At 36.2% G+C, this 26,380-nt stretch overlaps 1 protein-coding gene across 1 annotated transcript; it reads right to left on the bottom strand.

Annotated features, from left to right (window-relative positions):
- Window positions 1–1,774: 1,774 nt before the first annotated feature.
- Window positions 1,775–26,380, bottom strand: mmp11b (matrix metallopeptidase 11b). Its single transcript, XM_058758344.1, has 8 exons — window positions 25,977–26,380; window positions 17,349–17,647; window positions 12,003–12,146; window positions 9,506–9,639; window positions 5,220–5,458; window positions 4,915–5,119; window positions 3,484–3,744; window positions 1,775–3,376 (listed from the first exon to the last, which is right to left on the bottom strand). The coding sequence occupies exons 1-8, from the start codon at window positions 26,082–26,084 to the stop codon at window positions 3,249–3,251; spliced, it is 1,518 nt and encodes a 505-aa protein (XP_058614327.1). The 5' UTR covers window positions 26,085–26,380; the 3' UTR covers window positions 1,775–3,248.

The following is a 26,380-nucleotide window of genomic DNA, read 5'->3' as shown; positions in this document are numbered from 1 at the left end:
CTCATATGATTTATTGCATGGTGGAAATGACTTATCTAAAATATTTCTGAATAAAATGACCATTTCCATTGTCTTACTAAGGCTAATTTCCTACAAACAAATAATATTTACACTTCTTACACTGTAAAAAAAAAATCTGTAAAATTTACGGTAAAAAACTGGCAGCTGTGGTTGCCGGAATTCTACCGTAAAAAGTACGGTAACAACATTTTAAGTTTTACGGTTTTAACTTAAATTTACAGTTAAATACCGTAATTTCATTAACTGATGTAATGTTAATATACCAACCTATTAAAGTACTGAAATCTGTTTTGTACCTTTGTAATACACTGATAACCACCAAATGCAGGTGGTGATAAGAAAGTCACATGATGAACCAAAGCCCATCACAAGCAGATCTTAAATAATAACATATAGAAGGTGCACAGTGTTGTTCACACAAACACTAAACACCATCATGGTGAGACTCATTAAACTGAAATATGCAATAAACATTAATATAACAACATTAGATGTAACATACAACCCTAATGAACATAACTGATAAGAAAAAACTAAGAAGAAACATAGTTATTTAAAAGAAAAAACTAAATTTGAAATACATCGCAGGGAATTCTGGGAATGTCAGTTTATAGTTTTTCCCTGTAAATTTTACAGGAACTTACCGTTAACCATTTAACAGGTTTTTACTGTAGCATTTTCACAGTTTTTTACCGTTAAAATCACAGTTATTTTTTACAGTGTACAATATTTACACTTTTATATACACACACACACACACACACACACAATTATAGTTTTACTGGAATTATGCATAATTACAGTAATTTTTTTATTTCAACCCAACCTCTTCACTCGTGTTGTTGTCTCCTTGGTGAACAAGAATACTAACTTCTGAAAAACTGTATTCAGTGCAAAATTGTTGATCAATGTTTACATAATCTATGTGTGTATACTGTTTATTTTTTTATGTATATATAAATACAAAAATATATTATGTTTATATATTAAATATATTTATATATAATATAAACTTATAAATGTATATACATGTAAATATTGTCAAAATATATACTGTATTATTATTATTATTAAATACAGTATTTATACTTTATTAATCCTTCACAGGAAATTATATTGTTACAGCAGCAACCACAATTCAATCCATGGACAAAATATTTAAAAAAAAATGTGTGTGTGTGTATTTATATACACAGTAAACATATATTATGTAAACAAGAACTTTTATTTTGGATGCGATTAATCACGATTAATCGTTTGACAGCACTAGTATATAAACTATGGTGGCCGAAAGAGCTCAACGGCTGCAACTTCACAAAACACATGCAAATAGAAAAAGCACCAGCAAATCAAGAAAACATCTTCATCAGTTTAACAGCAGGTGCTGCAAATGCTCACAAACGCACTGCAAATAAAATTCTTTATCAAAGAGTGTGTTGTCAAATTGATGAAGTTGATTTCTTAATTTGCAGGTGTTTTTTCTATTTGCAGTGTTCTGAGCTCTCTCGGCCACCGTAATAAACTCAATTTCACCCAGTTATTTTTCTTAGGTTTTGAATTATATAAATACATAATTGATAGAAATTAAATATATTCCAAATAAAAAGATATTTAAATGTAAATAAATTGTATGATGGATTGAGTTCAATAAGATTGAAAGTCTGAGTCAATGACAAAAGAAAAAAAGGAGGAAAAATAAATGGAGGCATGGTAAATAAATTCCAAGTCTTAGAAGACAAGCTTTAATGTGGTCCTCATATAAAAATGAAAAAAGTGAAGTCTGTTAATTTTGAGAAAAATCACCTTTTCGGTCATAAAAATGACTGAATTCAAAGCAACACAAACACTGATAATATTACCAACTACCTGTGAGGGAAAGTAATTTAGAAACAAAATCTATATCCTAAAACTTCATAATACGATGATTAATTTGAACAAAACCTCTTGTCAGTATTTTCTGAATTGAATCAACAGATAATTCAGAGTACAATATACAAAGAGAGGTTTTTATTGGAGCTGAAAATATAATACAATTCTTTTTACAAAATATTTACACAGTAAACTGATAATTAAAAACAATAACAATAGAAAGAATCGATTACATGACAAACATTATAATAACAGTGAATGAGAAGTGTACAGTTTCCCTAGATCAAAAGCCATCATTATCATGCTATAAGGATTATATTCCTCAGTGGTCACACTATGCAAAACGTTTAATTAGATACACGTGAACAGCATCAGTGACCTGCACTGTAAAATACACATTATCACTATTGAAAAAAAGGTCTTCATAAGTCCCTTACGGACTTAAGTTATGCCTAAATGGACGTTGACATTGACAGCTATTCCCAAAGGTCACTTGTGTCACGTCAAATTGCCATTTCTCATTAAAAATGAACAAAAGTCCCTAAATACTGAAAGTACAGCATCATGGTTCTACTCTTTAAAGTTCAGGCCCTTTAAAGCTTCAAACTAAATACTAAATGTTCAGCTATCTCTACAAAGTTCAGTAAAAAAAAAAAAAAGCAATATTATTGTTGCTCTGAGAACTAAATCACTGGTTTTTAGGATGCTTTAATATTTGATGTACGTTTACCTCAAGTTTTTGTCACCTACATTTGTACTAAAAGTTATTAGTATGCGCTTCAATAAGGTTTCTGCTTTAAATTATTTGCCTTCTAGATTTCCACTGTAAGTGCATTAGGTTTAATGCAATCTTTGCTTGTTTTTAACGACAAAATTGTCTTCTGTGGTAATCAACAGCACGTCACTAATGGCAAAATATGGTATTTCTCAAAAAGAATGGCCGTTATGTTTTCCTAACACTATCAATACTGCCAAAAATATACAAATAATAAATAACCAAGTACACAAAATATATACGAAAAATATTTTAAGGCCAGAATTTCCTGCCTTTCCTGAGAAATGAGAGTCATTGATTTGCAGATGAGAAGATCCAGCAATATGGTTAATTGGCGCAGATGTAGCATCTTGAGTCACAGACTGAGTAGATAAACAGTGTCTGCTTGAATCCGCAAAAAAAAAAAGTTTGATCCAGTGGTCAGATTTAGAGACTGTACATCTGACACTTTGCGTGATATAAATAAAAATACTAGACCTAGATCGGTTCAAAGTTAAACATGTGGAAACTGCCTGTTGCACTAGGTGCATGACAAAGATCAGCAATACATTTGGGATAAATTACGTCTTGTTGTACCCTTGATTCATCGATACAGGGCTGCAGAACAATCAAAGAAATCCATGCCAATATATCGTGGGTATCCCTCCAGCACCCTCACTTCTACTGGATCGAACTTCCAGTACTGCTTCCCTCTCAAGAAGTGGGCAAAGCCTGTGGAGTAATAATGAACAAAGAAACATTCAATGAATTTTTAAACTCCCTCCATCCATTGTAGATTCAAAAACACGCAAGAAATAATGTGTCAGTGACAACCGTACCGAATCGGTCCTGGAAAGCAGCGTCAATGTCATCTGGTACGCCCCTCCAGTCACTCATGCTGCGAGGGTGGACTGAGTCTACGCGGTTTTCCTTCAGGTTGAATCGCCAGTAGCTTCCTTTTTTGAAGAAGTAGATCTTCTGGGCCTTGTCTTCTCCCCACATGAGGGCGGCCTGAATGTCAGTCACTGTTAGACCTAGTCGTCGTACAGAGTCTGGTCCTGTGATCTGCCGCTCTGCATCAAAAACCCAGTAACTCTGGCCTACAGAGAGAATGGTGGGTGTAAGAGGTTATAATAAATCACGGTTTATGAATTTTCCATTCATCATGAACCCCTGATTTAGTTTACTAGTCTAAGGCTGCTCAGTTTACTGGATAATTAGGCCACCAAAAGACATCTGGATTGCTGAAATGTTATTTTGGATACTTCTTTTTGAGAAATATATATATTTATTTTATATTATATATCAACTCAATCCATAATAACCAACATAATAACCAACTCAATCCGAGTACTTAGCCATCTTCAAAAATCGGCTAAAAACACCTCTTCCATCTTTATTTGACCCTCTTACTCTAGCACTCAAGTACTAATACTAGTACTAATACTAGCTTTTCTAATCGTTTTGTATTTTATCTATTTGTTTTCTTTTTATTTATTATACAATTAACAAAAGCAAAAAAGGCTTCTAACACTAGCTTGCTCTATTCTTTTTCTATTCTATCTGTTTATCTTTTTATTTATTATATAATATAATAAAAAAAATAAAAAAACCTTGCTACGTATAATGCCTTAAGCTATATGAGACTTGTTATAGCACTTGCATATTATTGCTCTTTTGTTGATTTTGATTGCTTCCATTGTCCTCATTTGTAAGTCGCTTTGGATATAAGCCTCTGCTAAATGACTAAATGTAATATATATATATATATATATATATATATATATATATATATGAAGTGATAACTACAATAATTAAAATTTTCTAAAATCATGTTTTTTCATTGTGCATTTCATTTCATTTACTGTAAATCAAACTGCAGTTGGGTTATTTTGATTAGGTTTAAAAACTACTAAAGAAATACAGCTAACTACCACAAAACAATAAAAACATGATTACATAAAAAAACATGACTTTTGACAATTGTAAAAAAACGAGTTATCTGTTTTTGCAAATAAACTGGTGTTTCTTGAGCACCAAATCAAGATAGAATTATTTCTGACTGTTCCTGTGACACTAAAGACTGGAGTAATAAAAATAATTTAGCTCTTAAATTAAAATTTAAAATATATTAAAATAGAAAACAATTACATTATATTAATATTTAAGAATATTATTGTTTTACTGTATTGTTTGATAAAATAAATGCAGCTTTGGTGAGCATAAGAGAGTTATTTCAAATGCATCCTTTTTATTTTGAGACAGTTTACCTTGGAAGAACCAAATATTTCCAGATTTGTCCTCAAAAGCAGCATCAATGTCACCTGGGATTCCTCTCCAGTGCCTGGATGCTAATGCAGGATATCCAGTCTGGAGTTTACCATCACGGATCCGCCATACATAACCCGACTTAAAGAAAAACAGCTCGCCTCGGATCATAGATACAGCATCAAAGTCAGTTTGGCAAGCATCAGGCTGAAAAATAGGAAACAAGGAGGGGAAAAAAAGAGAATGAGAAGAAAAAGAAGGATTCCCAATATTCCCAAGATCAGATAAAATCAGCCATATAACTCACCACTGTGCTTTCAATCTCATTGGTTTCTGTGACTTTGGGAGTTCTCTCCTCCGTCTTTTCTTTATCATCTGTGTGTCTGGATCCATACAAAGACTGTACACCTCGCTTATCATCTTCACTCAGTTTGAGCGGATAGGAGAACGTGTAGAAAGGCGACATCACTGCGCCTGGTGCCATGGAGTGCTGCAATCCTAAAACATGACCGATCTCATGAGCAGCCACCTGGAGGAGGTCAGTACCTAGTAGAAAGCAGAAGGATTCAAAAAAGTGGGTTCAAAATTACATATAAAACCTAATAGTATGGTATGCATTCCATGCATCATATATTTATGTGGAAATCCACAATTGTTTTCTGCAGGTTGCAAAGTTACAACAGTAGCAAGCAACAAGCTTTATGAGTGAATCGTTGAGTGATACAACCGATTCTTTCAAGCACTGATTCCTTCAGGAAAGAAACATGTGACTGGCTTTATGAGTGAGTCCTTGAACCATTCTCTCAACCGATTCATTAAAAACACTGATTCATTCAGGTGCAAAACAAGTGCCTGTGTCCCAATGTGCATACTATCCATCCTAAATTCTATGTGATATTAGTAATTTGCAATACTATTTAGAGCAGATAAGGTGGATAGTATGCACATTGGGACGCAGGGACAGATTGGCTTTATGACAGAGTTTTGAATCATTCAAACGAACGATTCATTCTAAAAAACTGATTCATTCAGGGACAATACACCACTACAGTATGTTGCTTGGAGATGTACAAACAATGATATTGCTTTAATGTCATTTGTATGTATTATAGTCGGCACAGTGAAAATGGACAAAGCAACTTGCAATAGTGGGTGGTTGACTGTTTTTTTTTCTAGGCTTGATTGTGTTTATGGGGTGCATGCTTAGTTTTTTGAAAAACACATTATTTTTCACATAATTTACCTTTATTCCACACCTCTCTGTCCCTTCTCTGATAAACGCCCCAATTATTTCCTGGTTTTATGAAGCCCCTCCCTCAGAAATAAGTGATGGGCTCTGATTGGTTAGCTGGCCCAGTGTATTGTGATTCACTAAACCGTCTCTACTGTGCGTCTAAATGTCCCGCCCCTCGCCTCAGCGACATGTGCTCCGGTTGTATTGTAAACAATGGCGTCATCTATATTGCTTATCAATTTGAGCCCGAATGAGACGCAGAGGATATTAGTGAAGAGGATCGTGCAAAACCTGTGCAAGCACTGCTTTTAATGGTATATGTTTTTGTTGTTGTTGTTGTTGGTGGTAGTGGTTCATACTTTTAGATACGCTGTTATTTGTAAGTGCTACTGCTTCTGTTAGCTTTTAATATACGGTTTTATCCTGATTTAAGCTTTAATACAGCATGGCAACCGCACGCACGTCCATGTATAAGGCTTCTCATAGCTATATGAAAATAAGTGTATAACAGGAACAGTCTGTTGGAGCTGATCTGATGATCTGAATGAGAGAGAGAGAGAGAGAGAGAGAGATGCAGAGCGTGTGCAGAGCAGGGCGACGCGAGGAACAGTATTAAAGGGGTGGTTTACTGCTTTTTTTCTTTGCTTGATTGCGTTTATGGGGTGCAATATAACATGTCTTCGTGTTTCGTTTGTTAAAAAACGCCTTATTTTTCATATATTTCACCTTTATTGTAAGCCGCTTTCTCCTCTGTCATTTGAACGAACGGTTGACTTCCTGATTCTATGAAACCACTCCCTCAGAAACAGGCAATGGGCTCAGATTGGTTAGTTGGGCCGGTGTGTTGTGATTGGCTAAACTGCGTACTGCACATTGTCCGGGAACTTCACGCCCATCACCTTCACGGGCGACAGTCGCATGTGCTGCGGTCAAATGTAAATAATGGTGTCAATGTTGCCGTATCAGTTTGAGCCAGAATCAGACCCATAAAGCGGTAATGAAGAGAGTCAAGCAGAACTTCCGCAAGCACGGCTCTTACAAACGTTTCTGAATGGAAGTTTGCTGTTGTGATTACATACAATTTTTTGAAGTTTGTACACGTTTGTCTTATACACACAAAATAGCATCAAACTAACTGGCTACTAACCAAACAGAGTTGGCTTGTGTTTACGGTCTTGATCAAATCGAAAAATTACGTCATAAAGTATACATGGAAAATACATTTACAAAATTAGTACATAATTACAAATTCGGGTCCAAAATGTTTGTACGCGTTTGTCAAAGACACACGAAATAGCATTTAACTAACTGGCTACTAAAGCCAGCGTTGGCATTTGTTTACGTCCTTGATAAACATTACTTACTAAAACATTATGTCTGAAATTATACATGCAAATACATTTAAAATTATGAAATCTTACTTACAGGTTGTGGCCCAACAACTGCTGCCTCTGGTTTTAAAGTTGGAACTGCTCCATGTTTTAGTAATAGTTTCTGTGTGAATCCAGCATTGAACTCGTGTAGATTCTGGAAGCTGTCTTCCGTAAAATGCGCAGCTAAATTAGGATTGTAATTGTCAGGAATATAATCAAACATAAATTTGAACCATTGTTGACGAACTACAGCGTCCGTAGGAAGCCCGAACACAGAAGACCTGACAGCTGGGTGAAAATAACACAGTTTCGATGGCATGACTACAACTCTCCACTATAACTCTTCCTCTTCGACAAAGCCGCAGAACATGGCCTTGCCCTCTTTTTTGCATGTTCCGGAGGGAGGGGTTGATGCAAATTTATGTTTTTTTTACGTATGCAACCCGGGAAGTATCTCGTTGTAGTCCCATATGAGTCGTTTTTGTAGGCATTAAACTTCCTGATTTTTAAAAGACGATATCTCCGCTTACGTTGAACTTTCAGCGCAGCAACTTTGCAGATACTGTTCATGCACCAACAGCAACATTACACACTATTTAAAATGAAAAAAGTGAAATCGCAGTAAACCACCCCTTTAAGAACCGCTGCTTTAAAACATATGATTTTGAAACTTGTGAATCCATTAGAATCGTTAGAAGACAGAATCGCGATTCATATATGAATAGATTTTTACGTGCCCCCCTAGTTTTCTCTTCCTCTTCTCTAAAGCAGCACAGTATGGCCTCGGCCCCTTCGTTACATGTTCCTGGGGGCGGGGTTTATCTGGGTTCGTGACGTATCGGACCCGGGAAGTAACTCGTTGTAGTCCCTATGAGCCGTTTTTGTAGGCATTAAACTGCCAAAATGTTAAAAGACAATATCTCATATTTGGAACAACAGCGCTCTTTTTTGTGTGATATTGCTTATTTATAAGTACTAGATTAATTAAATTTGACCAACAAATTTGGAAGCAATTTATATCTCATTACACTCTTAAAAATAAAGGTGCTTCACGATGGCATAGATAGAAGAACCTTTGGTCACACTTTATATTAGGTGGCCTTAACTACTATGTACTTACATAAAAAAATAAGTACAATATTATTATTATATTGCAAAACACTTTTAGTGCTATTGAGGTGGGATACGGGTAGGTTAGGGACAGGTTTGGTGGTGTGGGTAAGTTTAAGGGTGGGTTAAGGTGTAAGGGATGGGTCAACAGAGTAATTATAAATGTAATTACAGAAATTAATTACAGATGTAACTACATACAGGTATTTTTAAAAATATCAGTACAATGTAAAAACATGTACACAATAAGTGCATTGTATCAAATTATTAATTTAAAATGTAAGGACATTGTAGTTAAGGCCACCTAATATAAAGTGGGACCGAACCTTTTTGTCTAAATGGCTCCATAAAGAACCTTTAACATCTGAAGAACCTTTTTGTTTCACAAAAGATTCTTTGTGGCGAAAGAAGGTTCTTCAGATTATAAAAAGGTAAGAAAGAGATGGTTCTTTGAAGAACCTTTAACTGAATGGTACTTTGTGGAACCAAAAATGGTTCTTCTATGGCATCGCTGTTAAGAACCTTTTAAGCACCTTTATTTTTAAGAGTGTATATCGCTTTCTTCTTGCAATTGCGAGATATAAACTTAGAATCATGAGGTTTTTTAGATAAAAGTCGATTTTTTAGATATAGTGTCGCATGTTACCTTTTTGTTATTTTTTATTCTGTGTCAAAATTGTGTGATGTAAACTCAGAATTTCAACAAAAAAAAAAAAGTCAGAATTGTGAAATGTAAATTAAAAATTCTAAATTTTGAGATGTAAACTCACAATTACTTGCAAGATATGAACGGGCAATTCTGAGAAAAACTGTGAGATATAAACTTCCAATTGTGAGTAAAAAAAAAAAAATCTCCAGTCCAGAACCCTCACTCACCCATACTGTTGCCCACTGTCCAAGTCTCATCGTAGTCAAAGTGAATGTCTCCCTCTCGGTAAGTTCGGGGAAAGAAGGCATGAGCCAGAATTCCTCCTGGGCCATCAAAAGGAAGATTGTCTCCATGCCAGTACCTGAATGTGAAACACAGTCTCTCAGACGACAGCACAAAACCAATGATTCCCGTTCTCTTGTTTCATCAATATGCCTGATGAACTGATCGCTGAAATAATTTTATAAGCACACTTCATTACATAGAATGATTAAACGAGGGTGAGAGTAATGACCTGAACGGAGACATTGCTGTTTCTATCATGCAACTGTACAGCATTATAGCCTACTGTAACTGTCACACCTCAGTAACTTTCCTGATTCCCTTGTCTTTAATGGAATGCCAAATACCACCCTGGCTGAATGGCACTGAATAAACTGAACCCCAAATTTTCCATTGTGAAATTCTGAGAGGTTAAATTACACACAAAGCCCTGCAGGATCGTAGATCTTTAAACCTGGCAGACCTGAAAGGTCAAAGAAGGCCACTATTCTAGTTAAATCAAACCCACAAATGTCCGGTCCACTGCTGTCCCATTGATGGAATCTTGGATTGAGTCAGATTAAATGAAACTGGCATGCCTAGAGTCCCAAACTTCATTGAACCGACCTCCAGATGTTTCACTTTATGCCAGATGGATCTAGATATTTCCCTCTGCTTTGAAGAAAAGTGGTATCCCTCATTAGAGCTTCATACGTGCGTATCTCAGAAGCATAACAACTGTACATTAGTGCTTTAACAGGAAGCCAAGTTTTCAGAGGGCAGAAAATTAAGAGAAAAAGCCACTGGTTTGAGCAGAATTTCCTGTTGAAAGAGACATGGCATTTATATGGGTCTGGTGTGATGTATACTGTAAATCAAACACTTTTCTCCTGCTTCATCATTTTGAGTTTCATGTTTTTGAGAAAATAGCTTCTAAACATTTTTTTTTAAATTTCAAACATTTTTAGACAAGATTTCAATAAGTTGTACTGTATCTTTCAACATACCTTCTGATTTCCATTCATGTTTTATTTCATTTTATAACTAGTAGTAAAAACGAAAAGACAATCGATTCACATGCGCTACTCAATGACACTTGAATTGAAGCAGCTACAGGGATGTCAATGCCACATTAAAGAGCCCCAAAATGACATTTGTGACTCTGGACCACAAAACCAGTCATAAGGGTAAATTTTTTGACATTGAGATTTATACATAATCTGAAAGCTGAATAAATAAGCTTTCCATTTATGTATGGTTTCTTAGTATAGGACAATATTTGGCCGAGATGAGGGTGCAAAAAAATCTAAATATTGAGAAAATTGCCTTTAAAAGTTGTCCAAATGATGTCCTTAGCCATGCATATTACTAATCAAAAATTAAGTTTTGATATATTTACGGTAGAAAGTTTACAAAATATCTTCATGGAACACGATCTTTACATAATATGCTAATGATTTTTGGCATAAAAGAAAAATCGATAATTTTGACCCATACAATGTATTTTTGGCTATTGCTACAAATATACCCGTGCTACTTATGACTGGTTTTGTGGTCCAGGGTCACATTTATCACTTGAATTTAGAAATAAAATTAACATAATTTGACACAAAAATAACATATACACAAAAGTTTCCTCCACAAACAACGTGCAAAATGACAGAGCACGTCACATGTTCAATGGGGGGGGAACAAAAACTCAAACAGCGCTTTGTAGTAATAATGTGCTACAAGTCATGCTTTTCAACCTTAAGGTTAGTTTTTCAAAAAGAAAGGGATTTTGAGTCACAGTGTTGCATGTCCATATGTAACTAAACCACACAGGTGTTCTGAGTTATGACTTTTCTTACTATGGGAATTTAAGAAGTGACACACGCGCATGAATGGACGTGCAGTGTAAATTTTCGACCTATAATCCTAAACCGACACCCTCTCTAATCTCCAGCTTCTAGAGGAGATGAAAAGCGTCTGTGTTTGACTAGTCAAGTGGAAACTTTTCCTCTTTGTGTCAATGAACACTCATCTCTGAACTGACAGTATGGTGTTACAAGCTCTGTCAAATGAGAGGCCAGAGAAACAGTATTTCATCGATGATATACAGAATAAAAGACCAGTCAAGAGTATGCTAAATATGTTAATTATTTCATTGCAGTGTTGTTTTCGATAAATCTTGGGATGCAACTTTAAAGGGGTCATAGCAGTACAAATCAGATTTTTATTAATATGCAAAAATGTTAGCCAATCACAACAAAATGCATTTACATGTTCCTAAAGGTTCAAGAGAAAAAAGCATCAAACAGGGTGAAAAATGGTCAAATATGACTTCTTGATCAAAGAAACCTTGACTAACATTATAACTGGACCTCAACTGGAGTGAAAATAATAATGATTAAATGTATGTTATGACCCATTTAAAAACATAACAGACACAGCAAACAGTGAAAAAGACAGTTTTTTTTTTACCTGTTAAAGTCAATCGTGATATCCGCCCGGCCACTGGTGACCTCAGTAAAGGTGAGAGGGGTGACGTCACTCCAGACCCGCAGTGCCTCTCTCAATACATTTCTGACTTTCTCTAAACTCATCTGCCAAGGCGTCCGCATGATCCTGTAACATGAGCACAAACACTCATAAACGCTCATTACAGACCACCCATGGTCTCTAGTGCATTACCCCAATAATTCCCTTTATGTAAAAATGTTTGCTACCCTTCTTACACTGTAAAAATTGATAAGTTGACTTAACTTAAAAAAAATTGAGGAAACCCGTTGCCTTAAAATTTTTAAGTAAATGATAATAAAAAAAATAAGTTAATTGAATTGTCAAGTTCACTTAACTTTTTTTTTTTTATTATTATGTACTTAATTTTAAGGCAACGGGTTTCCTCAATTTTTTTAAGTTAAGTCAACTTTCACTTTTTACAGTGTAGTGGTGAACCAAGAGACTGGATCAGAATCTGGCTGTTGTGAAAGAAAAGCTCAGTCTGAATGGATTAGACATGGTATACTACTACAACGCTCTCTGACCATAATAACAGAACACATGTGATACTTGATATTGTGACGGTGATGGTACCCCTATCCGGGTTCCTTTAAGTGCATATAAGCTTTACAGGAATCCATAACATATTTCAAGACTCTTTTGTTTCTTGTCATTTAGCAGGATCTTAATCCAAAACAATTCACAATACACTACATTACTGACTTTAGAGGCTTTAAAGGGATAGTCCACCCAAAAATGAAAGTTCTGTCATCATTTCCTCAACCTCATGTTGTTCCAAACCTGTATGACTTTCGTTCTTCTGTGAAACACAAGAAAATATTTTGAAAGATTTTTTTAACTATACAGTTTACGTTTCCATTGACTTCCAGTGGATGACTTAAAATACAATGGAAGTCAATAGTTAGGTTACACTTTATTTTGATAGTCCACTTTAGACATTCTACTAACTATAAGTAACTACATGTCAACTAATTCTCATTAATTTGTAACTACATGTCTACTAACTCTCAGAGTTGACTGTTAGGGTAGGTTTAGGGTTAGTAGAATAAGTTGATATATACTTGCAAAGTTTCTCATAGTCAGTATGTTGTATGTTGTGGACCCATCAAAATGGAAGATATTAAGCAGACGGTCTACTAATACTCTAATGACTGCTAGTTGACATGTAGTTACAAAGTTATACTGTTAGTATAATGTCTAAAGTGGACTATCAAAATAAAGTGTTACCAATAGTTATTCAAAATATCTTCTTTTGTGTAAATTATAGCTGAACTGAGTAAAAGATTTTGGGTGGACTATCCTTTTATAGCATTCTTTTTTAGGTTGCATTTATCTTGAATTAGATCTTTTCTGGTCCAGAGTTTATTATCACACCACTGTTGATTCCTCCCAAAAACTAACCATAAAAAGATTAAACTGCTCTTTCTATTCTAAACCAGCAGTTTATGCATTTTGAATGCTGTTTATAAATTAAAATGCTACTTTCATCTCTCACAGAATGAGCCCACAGGTTTTAACGTCTCTCAGATGAAAGACGAGCTACATTATAAAGCTTGCTGAGTGATGAAGGCATGCATGCTTATTTTCACAAGCAGAATCCCCACTGAGCACATTTAAGCTGGTGGACCACAAATCTGTATCATGTTCCACAAAGCTTCCCTTTAGTGCATTTCATAAAAAAAAAAAAAAAAAAAAAAAGATTATTAAAATGTCTTAAAGCACCACATCTGAAGTATTGTTTAGCTCCTGACCTGCAGCTATAGTGACTGGTACCTCTGCTCTGTGTTGTTTTCATGCTTGGACACCTTCATGCTTTGGTCATTATTAGCTCTGTGGGACAGGGATCGCTCTGGGGCTGCATGTTGGAGCCACAAACGGTCTCAGATTGTGGGGCCTCTGCAGTCTGCAAGCCCAGACAGGAGCTATGACAGCGGGAGAGAGCCCAGTGTGGTAGTCTGTGGCTTTAAACATTGTCCTTATTCGCTGCTACAATTAGAGAATTCCTCCCTATTTGCTGATCTAGACTATGGCTACTACCACAAAAGAATAGATAAAACGTAAATCAGGTTTAGATTAGTGACTTTAAAATGCTAATATAGTGGCCCCACAGAGGTTTTAGATACTTATATGTCAGGGGTTTTCAAACTGGGGTCTAGCAACTCTCAGGGGACCAGAAGAGGCATCTTTGGGTTTTTATGTGGTAAAATAAAGTAAAGTAAAGTAAAGTGAAATTAAATAAATAAAAAATAAATAAAATAAAATAAATCATATAATAATATGGTATTCATTTAATTTTGCAAACATATTATCTTTAAAGCATCACTTTCAAATAGTGTTATTCTGAACTTTCTGTTTATTAAGAATCTTGAAAAAATTAATCACGGTTTCCACAAAATTATTAAGCAGCACAACTGATTTCAACATTCCTAGCAAGTGGCATCTTTTCTCTAAAGGTTTTTTTTTTTTTTTTACTACTTTTCTAACCATCTGGTCCAATGGTGACTTTAATGGACAAACTTAGTGCACAGGTGTCATTCATCAGTTTCCACTAAAGGTGTGCTCACACTTGACTTTAAGCATGCAAAATGACTTTAGACCTCAATCCACTGCACACATGTTACATGAAAAACACAGATTTACTTAAGGTTACAGACTCATTAAAGTAACTTAATTGACAGTATGGTGGGGGTAGAATGGGGGTTTGGTGTGTTTGAGTTCATTTTGCACAGTCCGTCATTAAGTGAGGGGACAAATTACAGAGGAGAGCGAGGTGCTATAGCCCATAAACAACCTTCAGAGACGTGAGTCACGACAGCTCATAGTGGCACAGCATTAGAATGCTGCTGACTGGGGTTTGCTGGGGATAAAATATGTGCATGCGTCGCTGCCTTGACATCAGATTCTGATGAGGCAGCACTTAGTATACAAATTGTATAATGATTTCAGAGGGTTTTTTTAAAGGAATCATTAGTTGTCATTTTCAGGGTGCAACCTAATGAGATATGTCCCAGTTACCCCCCACCCCCCAAAAAATAAATAAATAAAACTTGTTATATGTAAATTTACAGTACAGTGATGAATTACAATAGATGGATCGATATTAAAATTCAACATTCTTCAATTCTTCATTTTCCAGTGGATGACGTAGGACGTAGGCGTAGCGTAAGCTTGGGTAAGAATATGCTAGTCTCATGAGAACCAATTTTTGTTTACAGCAAAGGAAAACCTGGCTCCTCTTGGCTTATATCGAAATCTTCGGACATTTTTCATTACCAATCCTCATTTTGTACTTGTAATTCATGACTTTCTTTGTATTTTTCTTACACAAACGCGTTGCTTCGCTTCAGAAGAGCAGTGTGGAGTACTTTGCATGATGGATGGATGCACTTTTTTGGACTTCAAAACCTCAACCACAATTCACTGCTATTATAAAGCTTGGAAGATCCAGGGTATTATTTTAATTAGGGCTGCACGATATAATCGCATGTGATTTTTAATGCGCATCTGGTCAATAAAGCCTGTTCTGTAATCAGTGGTAAATTTCCATCACATGCGTGATTTCACATGGAGCAGCATTTACTACACAGAGCCGTTGTTCACTGACAAGCTGCGCAAAACCATGTTGATAATGAACGGCTGAACAACGGCTCTGTGTAGTAAGTGCTGCTCCATGTGAAATGGAGGCTTTACTGACAAGATGCGCATTAAATATTGCATGCGATATATCGTGCAGCCCTAATTTTAATATAACTCTGATTGTATTTGTCTGAAGGAATAAAGTCATATACACCTAGGATGGCTTGAGGGTGAGTAAATCATGGGGTAATTTTCATTTTTGGGTGAACTATTCCTTTAAGTGAGCATTAGATTGCACTAATTTAAACAGAAAAATATGGCAAATAAGAATGCACAAATAAATATTTATTTACAAACATATACAGATATAGTTTATATATAAATATGACATTTTATACAGATATAAAGAGTTCAGATCCCCTTAAAATTTCTATGATTTTCTAAAGAAAAGACTAGTTTTCTGTTTTGACTTCTATCTTTACAGTATGCAGACACAAAGATTAGTCTGCCCTACAGCAATGTGGCTTGATTCAGATGGAGAGCCATGGAAGACTTATAGGCTGTGATATTTTATGGGAAGGGCCATAAATCAAGGGACAGTTTTAATCAGTGGTTGTACGACTGGTTTTCTTTGTCTGGATCCTCATCTCACCCCCCGCTGAGCACTGAAGAGAAAACTAGAACCATTTGGGCTCCGCGCCGATAATACACATGAGTGCTCTGAAATGTAACATCTTCTCCTTCTGACCTCACAGATTTCAGATTACAGAGAGTGCTATGCCCGGTGGGAACTGTCTTTGACAAAGATATATGAGGCAAATCAGTCAAAACATGCAGTGGTGACCAGACAAATACAATAGTAAGGCTAGCATGTCAACCAAAGGCTTCTTAAAGGGATAGTTCACTCAAAATGAAAATTCTGTCATCATGTACTCACCCTCATGTCGTTCCAAACTGTGTAACAAAAAAGAGGATATTTTGAAAAAAATTTATGAAAGTTGAATGGTTTTAATTGTGAACAAACCCTGAGACATTTTCAAAATATGCTCTTTTCTGTAGAGGAAAGACAGTTGTACAGGTTTGGCATGATAAGGGTATGGTATAATATTCATACTGGGTGAACTATCCCTTTAAAAAGCAATGTAATTCAGGTCGACTTGAAGTAGTGACTGTGTGTGTGTTTAAGAAAATGATTTACTATTTTAAATCAAAGGGGGCTTGATACATATTTCTAGCTGTGTTCTGGAGCCATGCAGTCCCGGGTCTGAGACAGTTTACTGCTTCTAATTAAGTGGGTGTAATAGTGGAAAGAGTGTGTGGTCTTTTTTAGAACCGATAACAGCTATAAGAAATGTGAGAAGATAAAGAAAGAAACACTAGAAACAAGTATTTCCCGTGTGGGCTGGGAAATAGTGTATTTCTGAGATAAAAGGAGGAAGAAGAACTGCAAATGTTTCATTTAAGTACACTCTGTAATAAGAAAAAAAAAACCTTTAATGTATAGATTCCATCAAATATTTGTTGACTGGGAGCTAGGATACCAAAATAAGCTATATTATTGCCTCACTGTGGCCTTTGTTGTGTAAGGCGCAAAATAGTACCTTGGCAATGCATGAAAGTCATTTTCTCCCATTTACGCTTTAATGTTTAATTCATTTTATGTCTATCATCTCACTAAATGTAGACACAGCAATCATATACAACCGCAACCGCTATCCGTGCAAGTCTTACTTGTATGTGAGGTCTGTTTTGTCCCAGCGTCCTCCGAACAAATCAAAGCGTTTTTGGCGATGACGGCCCCCAAGCAAACCTCCTTTGAGGGTTGAGTAATTAAGGACGCTGCCTTCCTTCTGTGAGGGGTAGTCTGGGACTCCGCAGCGAGGTCTGTTCCAGAACTCAGTGTCATTCTTGGGAAGAGTCGATGGTGGATGTACTCTTTTATTGCTAGAGTCTTCACTCAGGGTGTCCTGAATGTGATGAAGTCGGCCCCTCTTCTTCAGGCCATGGTGATGGGTCTTTTGAGGCCAGTCCTGTCAACACACACATAAACTGTCAATCAAATGTACATTTGACCTTCATTTATAGATGCTACACTATTAAATTGGGTTTGTTTGGTGGCTAAGGTGTTGTTGTGTTTTAGTGTATTGTTATTCGGTTGCTAGGGTATTCTGGCTGGTTTCCAGGGCATTGCTAGACCAAAAAATAAAAATAAATAAAATGCAATAAAATATCAACATGAAAATATGAAATATGTAAATAGATGAAAAACCTTTAAAATGTAAACAAACGTTGCCTTTGTGGAAGTGGAAGCAATAAAATTACTCAAATTTGAACTGAAATAAAAAAATGAATTAAAGCTAAACAGAAATGTAAAAAATAACTAATGAAAATGTCAAAATATAAACTTAAAAAACGAAACACAATTACTAAAACTTAAACTAAAATTGTAACTAAAATATAACCTTAGAATAAAAAAATATGAACAAACTAAAATAAAAGGTAATTCAAAATATTAATATAAATAATATTAAAATAACACCGGATGCTAGGGTTTCTGTGGCAATGCTAGCAGTGTTTTTATTGTTAACTAAAACTTTTAGTTTCATTTTTGTTTTGTTTATTGAAATAAAGCTCAACTAAAATATAAATGTTAGATGAAAAACATAAATGTAAACAAAAATTACAATTTTGCCTGGCAACTAATTGAATTTAGGTAATTCAGGTTGAAGTACTAAAATAAAAATAAATTAAAAACTGAGTTAATTAGAAGTTAATTAGAAATTTAAAATAAAAAAAAGAAAATCATAAAACAAAACTAAAAATTGTAAACTAATATGCAAGTCTTAATGTAAACTAAATATAAACTTAAAAATATAAACTAAAATGTAAAAATATAAACAAACTAAAATATTAAAATAAAAGCTTCAATATTAATAAATAATACAATGGTACATAAATAGAACTAAAATAACACTGGATTCAATGTCATTTCTAGGGCATTGCTAGGTGGTTGCTAGGGTGTTCTGGTTGGACAAACAGTAAGTAAATAAAGTAAATTGGCAGCAAAATTAGCGAAATTATACTTGCACAACCATTGGTTTTACGTCATTGATAATTTGCAAGAAGCATCATCACAGTCAATTTCCTCGCCCAAATTTGGAGGAAATGGTTCTGTTAATGGGCTGGGAGGTTAGCTGCCTGGAGGGGAAAGTCAGATTGCCCCAATTTCTCTCCTTCCCAAAACCTCATCGCAATTCTCTACTCCAGCTGTGCAGGTTTAGAAGCCTCCTTCTCACTCCTTTTCCTTTTCTATACCTCCTTCTTTCTCTCTAATTTGTGTTTGGTTAAGAGGCCAGGGGTGGTATAGGGTGAACTATTTTTTTTAAATGCTTTTAAAAATCCTTCCGCGTCTCGTAGCCATAGGGAGTCTTTTAAAAGCTGTAATTTAAGCACAAACTATATTTAGACTACCATAAAACATTTAGAAATATAAAGCAGGAAGTCTGAAAAGAAAAAAGTCACTTGTTTAAATGTTACTTCATCATTGAGAGCAGGTCCAACTATCATGAAGATATAACAAACTAAAGCGAGTGGCTTTAAAAACGAGTAGCCAATTTCTTGAGGTTTTGGACTTTTTTTAGACAAACAGCAATTCTTTTTACCACAACAAAGGATGAGTGGCAGGACATTTTGTCAATCTCTCTGTCTGGTTTAAAACCCTCTTTAATGCATCTGACATCAAATATGATCAAATAACAGGGTAACACTTTAGTATAGGGACCAATTCTCACTATTATTTTTAACATACTGGCTGTTTATTAGTACTTATAAAGCACATATTCTTCATGACCATATTCCACATCCCTAATACTACCCAATACCTAAAATTAACCACTACCTTACTAACTATTAATAAGCACATCAAGAGTTTATTGAGGCAAAAGTGATAGTTAATGGTTTGTTAATAGCGAGAATTGGACCTTAAAATACAGTGTAACCAATAACAGTTTCGTATTCAATGCGAACAGACAAATTGCTTATTGCTGGAAACTTGTTGCGTAGCATCTGGTTAAAAGACAGCGTAACTCAAGACAAATTCTAACAAATAAAAGGAAAAACAACCAAATTTTTGTGGGCAAGTTGAGACGTAGTACCTTAGTAACAATCCACTGACATGTGAACTTGATAGTGTTGCTAAAACATGACCCCACACCCCCGGCAATAAGGAACCGCACAAATTCCACAGATAGAAGTGAAGAATTCACTGCGCTTTATCTACTCTCAGTGTGTTTCTCTCAAATCTGCTGAGTGCGCATGGACTTTCCATGGACTGAACCATCATTAAATGGTCATACATGTTGAAAGCATGTAATTTAAGCAGTCTCTAAACAACCTGGAGACAGGCAAGTTTTTTGTACAACAGTCAAGGTTGTTTATTGTAGAGCAGTGGAACCTCTCAGCGATGACAAACCGGCCTCGAGTCTACTTAGGGAGCGATGGAGGTGGAAGAAAAACACCCGGGTGTCTCGGGTTCAGCGGGAGTCATGGGTTAAAGGTTAAAGCCTAAATCAACAAAACAGACCCCTTGGGCCAAAGTAAACACACATACTCCCATTTCAAACCAAAACTCAGTAGACAGCCAATGTTTTTTGCCCTTTTAATAGATCAGTTCTGTATAACCCACACATAATTCTTATACAAAATCATTCTAAAGTTTTGGGTCGGTTAAATTTTCTAAGGTTTTTAAAAAGAAATCTCGTATGTGTACCAAGGCTACATTTATTTGATCAAAAATACAATAAATGCATTTTAAAATATATGTTTTCTATTTTAATATGCAATGGAAAAGCTGAATTTACTGCAGTCCTTCAGAAATCAAGCTAATATGCTGTTTTGCTGCTTAAGAAAAATTTCTTTCTTATGACCAAAGTTGAAAACCGTTGTACTGCTTAATATTTTTGTGGAAAATGTGATTTTTATTTTTTTTCAGAATTCTTTGATGAATAGAAAGATTAAAAAGTTAATAATCATGATAGGCTATCACTTTTAATACATTTAATGTGTATTTAAAAAAAAAAAATCTTACTGACCCCAAACTCTTGACATAGTGTCACGATTCGCTGTGGTAAGGAGCACGACGGAAACGTTTAAAAGTCTTTAATACTTGAATCACAGGGGACACACGACATCCAACAAGTAGACCCGACAAACATGAACAGAATGGACTAGGGCTTTTAAACACAGGAAAATTGGGGAAGAACGAGACACACCTAAAATCAAATGAACACAATCAACATGAGGGAGAAACTGGGTCACAGGGAGCAAAAACACACAGACAGTCCAGAACCCTGATACACAGAGTGTACATAAAAAAATGTACATAAAAAAATACTATGAACTCATATGACCCACTTTTGTAACCACATTTCATTATATGCTGTCAGTATTTTATAAGAGTTGGAGGTGCTAAGTGCAAACAAGATGGCTCAGGTTGCTAATACATAAGTACATATTAGCGGCTGAAACTGCTATAAGCATACAGAGTCAAAGCCAAGTCTCGAAAGAAACAGCCAAAACATTATTATTTTCTCAACAAACAACCCAACTATCAATCTATCATTAGATCTTGCTCCATAATTGTGGCAGCTTTAGGAGCTAAATTCAATTGAAACTGAAAAAATATGTCATTATTTACTCATCAACATTTGGAACTATGAGGGTATTTTCATGGGATACAAAAGGAGAGTTTTAATTGGGGGAATAATATTGGGTGAACTGTTCCTTTAAGACTAATTTAAAAAAGATCAGTGTGACTGCACTATTGAGGGACTACGCTAAGTAATCTTTGCTTATACAACATTCACGCACACATCTCATTTTAACAAAAGCCCAAATCAAAGAACCTTTTCTTAACCAGACATTCCTCAAGCCCGGGCGTATTTTACAGCGTCCACCTGCATGTAGTGAAACATGTGAAAATGGGAGTCCATTCAGAAACCCACTGAAATGTCTTCAGAATAACCACTGTAGCCACACATGTTCCATATAAAACAAAGGTCTCTCTTTCCAAGCCTCATCATGTTGTGCAAATTTTTGACGTTTTTATGATACCTTCCTGACAGATATATGCCTCATCAGCTGACAAACAAAAACAACTGGGAATTATTTTACCTTTAAGCTGCAGTCACACCTTTACGCATTCAAACATCAGGCATGTGTGCCTGCGGGAAGATCTGCTATGTTCTAAACAATGCAGAGGAACTATTGTTTTTAACACCTACATTTATAATATCAAATATCCAACGTTTGGGGATATAATAGAAACAAACAGGAATGGAAGAAACACCTTAAACAAACTTCTATTTTCACAGCATGAAGGTCAATCTGTAGGTCAATAGGTCAGTGGGTAAAAGCTCTAGCATGATACAGTATGTTATGCTGAAACAAATCACAGAGACCCAGAGCTAGCGAGAAGCCTTTGGGGGAAATCCAGAAGAAAAGAACTGACATGTCAGTGCAAGAAGAAGGTTTGGAGAGAATTGGAGTGCCTGGCATCATGCCATCTCCATAGGGTTTCTGAGGATAACCTCTTTGTTGGCAGCCAAATCTTTCTCTTTGGGGCATCCGGATGATGTCAGCAACTCCTGACAGATCCCTTACACTCATCAGCACAGCCGGCATCAAGGGCAAAGCATCATGCTTTTCCAAAATACGCCCAAAATGTCTTTCTACATTTGGATGACTGTTTACTACTGACTCAGCAAGCCATAGAAATACAGCCAAGAGCACTTCCTACCATCCTGCTTTTTTGGCTTGGCGTTTTATTTTCAGTGCAACCCTGATCCAAACATCCTGGCTGCATGGGTCTCATTGTCTCTCTGAAGCATGCCTTAGTCGAGAGAAAAATTACAAACAAGAAATTCCAGTCTGTTACATAGACATTTTCTGGCACATTAAAGTAGGCCACAACTAGAGATAATGAATGAGCATGCCAGAGGAAATCGGACTAGGGTAAATATTTACCCACGAAAACCTCCAGAGACCTGCATGCATTGGGGTTGTATACACAAGTGATTACACTGAAAAATAAGACTGTTTAGTGGGAAAATGATGTTGATGGAAGATGCTCATGCAGAAAGAGTGTAGTGCATCTAAGGTAGACCATTAGTGTCTGTAAGCCTAGGGAGGCAAAATACTACTGCTTTTGAATCTTTTAATAGTTCCCACTTGTTCCACCTGAAAGCGAAAGAGGTGACAACTAGGCAATATTATTATGGAAGACAACTGCACTGAAATGTTTGATGCATTGCCAGGAACAACAATGAACTTGAAGAGCAAGTTCTTTTGTCTCCTAATTTCCGTAGAGATAGGAAACAGCTGTCAAGAGGTTCTAGATCTAAAGGTCAGGTGACAGGAAAAACGGTGGTTTGAATCAGAACCAGGTACGTCAGGGTTTCTGGTGTCAGTCATGCTCTCGTTTGTGCCTAAAGGCAAGAAATCTAAACCAAACGGCTCCACAGGTGGTGCGTTGCAACTGACCCTGACCTTATACGCTCTATCCACTCTAAGCTTGTGTGTCCTTTTCTTTCATATGTTGAAACTGGGTCATAAGGATAACCCAAACTGAATAATTGGTGCTGATTAACAAGGGTGCCTAGAATCTGTAAGAAAATCTGTTCCTTTCCTCCTCCTACAAAACCTACATGCTAGCTTACTAGATTTGTGCACAATTCAGAATTGAGTATGACTTGTAAATTCCAATTCTATTCCTGAATATGAATTGAGTTAACAAACAGGATGAAATTAAAAATCTACTGAAATTCAAAGACAGACTTTGAATTATGGATAGACGTATAGAACAGTAGATGGATGGATGGATGGAAAGATAGATGCAATGCATAAAAGGGTATATAGATGGAGAGATAGATGCATAGATAGAATGATGATTCATAGAACAGTAGATGGATGGATGGATGGCTGGCTGCATAAAACGGTAGATAGATGATAGGTAGATGCATAGAAAGATGGATGGATGGATGATGGATAGATGCATAGAACCATAGATAGATGGACAGGTAGATGCACAGATAAATGCATAGATAGAATGATGGACAGACGTATAGAATGGTGGATGGATGGATGGATGGATGCATAAAAAGGAAAATATATAGGATGGATGGATGGATAGAACAATGGATGGATGGATGGATGGATGGATGGATGGATGGATGCATAAAAAGGAAAATATATAGGATGGATGGATGGATGGATGGATGGATGGATGGATGGATGGATGGATGGATGGATGGATGGATGGATGGATGGATGGATGGATGGATGGATGGATGGATGGATGGATGGATGGATGGATGGATGGATGGATGGATGGATGGATGGATGGATGGATGGATGGATGGATGGATGGATGGATGGATAGATAGATAGATAGATAGATAGAACAATGGATGGATGGATGGATGGATAGATCATAATTTTAAAGTAATTTTAAAATTTTGCCCAACCCTGTGGACTGTATTAGTCATGTTAGTGTGTTGACTGAGTTGTTTTGGCAAGTCTTCATGGATCTTGTGATGCGTGAACAATGCCTTAAAGAAGGACATCAGCTTTTCTTTTGTAAGGGGGGTCAACAAATGCAGCAGTAGCTATCTGGATCCTTCCATTTTCCCCTCTGTCAGCAAACAGGGTTTGTTATCCTGCTCAGCGTGCCAGATGACTTGCCCCTGCCTGCATAATCTCCTGCTCCGGCTTCGTCAACATTCAAGAACAAATTGACAGCACATGCTCTGCATCAACGCTGCCTCTCTACATTCAAGCATGTACACAGTTTGACTTTTAAAATGTCTGGAGCTGGTTTGATTGCAGGTGCCATTCCTGTTTGATTGGCAAAGTGGTTCAAGGCAAACATACAATAAAATTAAGCTGCTCTTTATAGCCAGATGCTTTGACAGCATGCAATGTTTCATTGTCATTTTGTGGTAATGCTTTGTGTGTCTGTGGCTATACAGCATTTTTAAAAGAAATACAAAGACAGTGTTCAGTTGTTCTCTACTCTGTTACAACTACTCATTTCAGCTCTTTTATTCACAGATACGTGTTTTTAGCCTGATATTTTCCCTGGCAAAATCTCTGTATGGATCTTTGCCAACTGGGTTACAACAGCCATCTGTATAGTTCTTCTTTGTCCACTTCCTCTAAGCCTTACAAGCCCTCTCTTTCTTTGAGCAGAACAAAGTTCTTACAGCCAGATTTCAGTTCTTCGAAGATCAGCAGGAAGTTTAAACCATAAAGACTACATCACAGTTATAGTTTTATTTTTTTGTTTGTTTGTTTTTTCTGAAACCAATTCAACATAAAGAGCTGGGTGGATTCAACAGAATAACATTGAGCTATATGGATTAAAAGACATGATAATAATTCATTCATTCGTGTCTGCTTTTGCATGCAATGTATACGTGCAATGTGTAGATGCCTTTATTTGGTTGCTTCTGAAGGCAACATTAATTTATGCTTAATATTCCAGTAAAAACATTGTGTGTGGGGGGGGGGGGGGGGGGGTTAAATTAGGAGAAAATTAATTTATAAATTTTAATGTTCTATATTTTTTTCTCAACCTGTTATTCCATTTTTATTTCACTAAGTATTTGCTTGGTCATCGCTAAAGTTGACTAGGATTTGTTTTAAACCATTAGACAGTATGTCACTGTGTTTTTGGAAGCCTTTTTGAAACAGTTTCAGCACCATCATACATAATCAATACATCACTTATTAGGCAGCAATGCAGTTGCCTTTCAGACACCTTCATTGACTCACTGACCAAAACACATACTGGAAAAAAAAAATCCAACTTTCTACAGTAGGTCCCCACCCCTTAAACAACTGCAAACACACTGAATGTGAACTACACTAAGCAGTTTTGCTCCTTCAAATCAAAAATCTTATAATACGTATGATAATAAGATAATATGATGTCTGTGTTATAAATCTACAGTTGCCACACATTTCACTGATGTAAATATAAATGAGCTCTCTGCTGGTATTGCCTAAGTTTTGTTTATTCTATAGCATATCTCGTGTAGATGCATGTGGAACAGGTGAATAGCAACGAATTGGTAGCAATAAATCATTCAAGTTGCATGCAAATTTGAAATTCATCACCTGTTAATGTTTTTATATTTTATTGTCCTTCTATATCAGACAGTGAAAAAGATGCTTATTTGTTAGCATTTGCATGGAGTGAAAATTAAAAGTTGTTTACATTATTTGTATATGCATTTGCTTAACACGTCTAAAATAGGTTGACTGTTATTAGTTGCTTACAATATTTTTAAATTCACTTACCGCTGCAGGTTTGTACCTGTGGCTGTTTCCGTCTGGTACCGGTAGAGAATGGATGCACACTAAGCAGTATAAGACTGCAGCGAGAAGCTGTGCAGATCGCATCATCATGATCGGATTCAGAGCCGCACGCACCACCTGCGCGCGGGGCACTTTACTATAGGAGCGCGAGAGAAGGCGGGGAGAGAGCGCGCGCCTGTCTGTCGAGATTTACTCTGACTAAATGCAGACTAGCCGAGGGATTTTATACTCTCTGATTTCTTTGTTCTCTTTTCTTCAAATTACACTTTTCTTTCAGGGGCTGGAGTGGCAAGTTCACCGGCAATCACGTGGTCCAGCCCTCCATTCCTCTGGCGCGCTCCGTCGCGTGAGGGGAGAGACGGTTGGGTAGAGAGCAGGATTGGTTT

This window comes from Onychostoma macrolepis, chromosome 21 (genome assembly GCF_012432095.1).
Source record: "Onychostoma macrolepis isolate SWU-2019 chromosome 21, ASM1243209v1, whole genome shotgun sequence".
NCBI classification, from domain to species: Eukaryota; Metazoa; Chordata; class Actinopteri; order Cypriniformes; family Cyprinidae; genus Onychostoma; species Onychostoma macrolepis.
The sequence above is the reverse complement of the archived record's forward strand: the minus strand, read 5'-3'. Positions and strand labels throughout refer to the sequence as shown.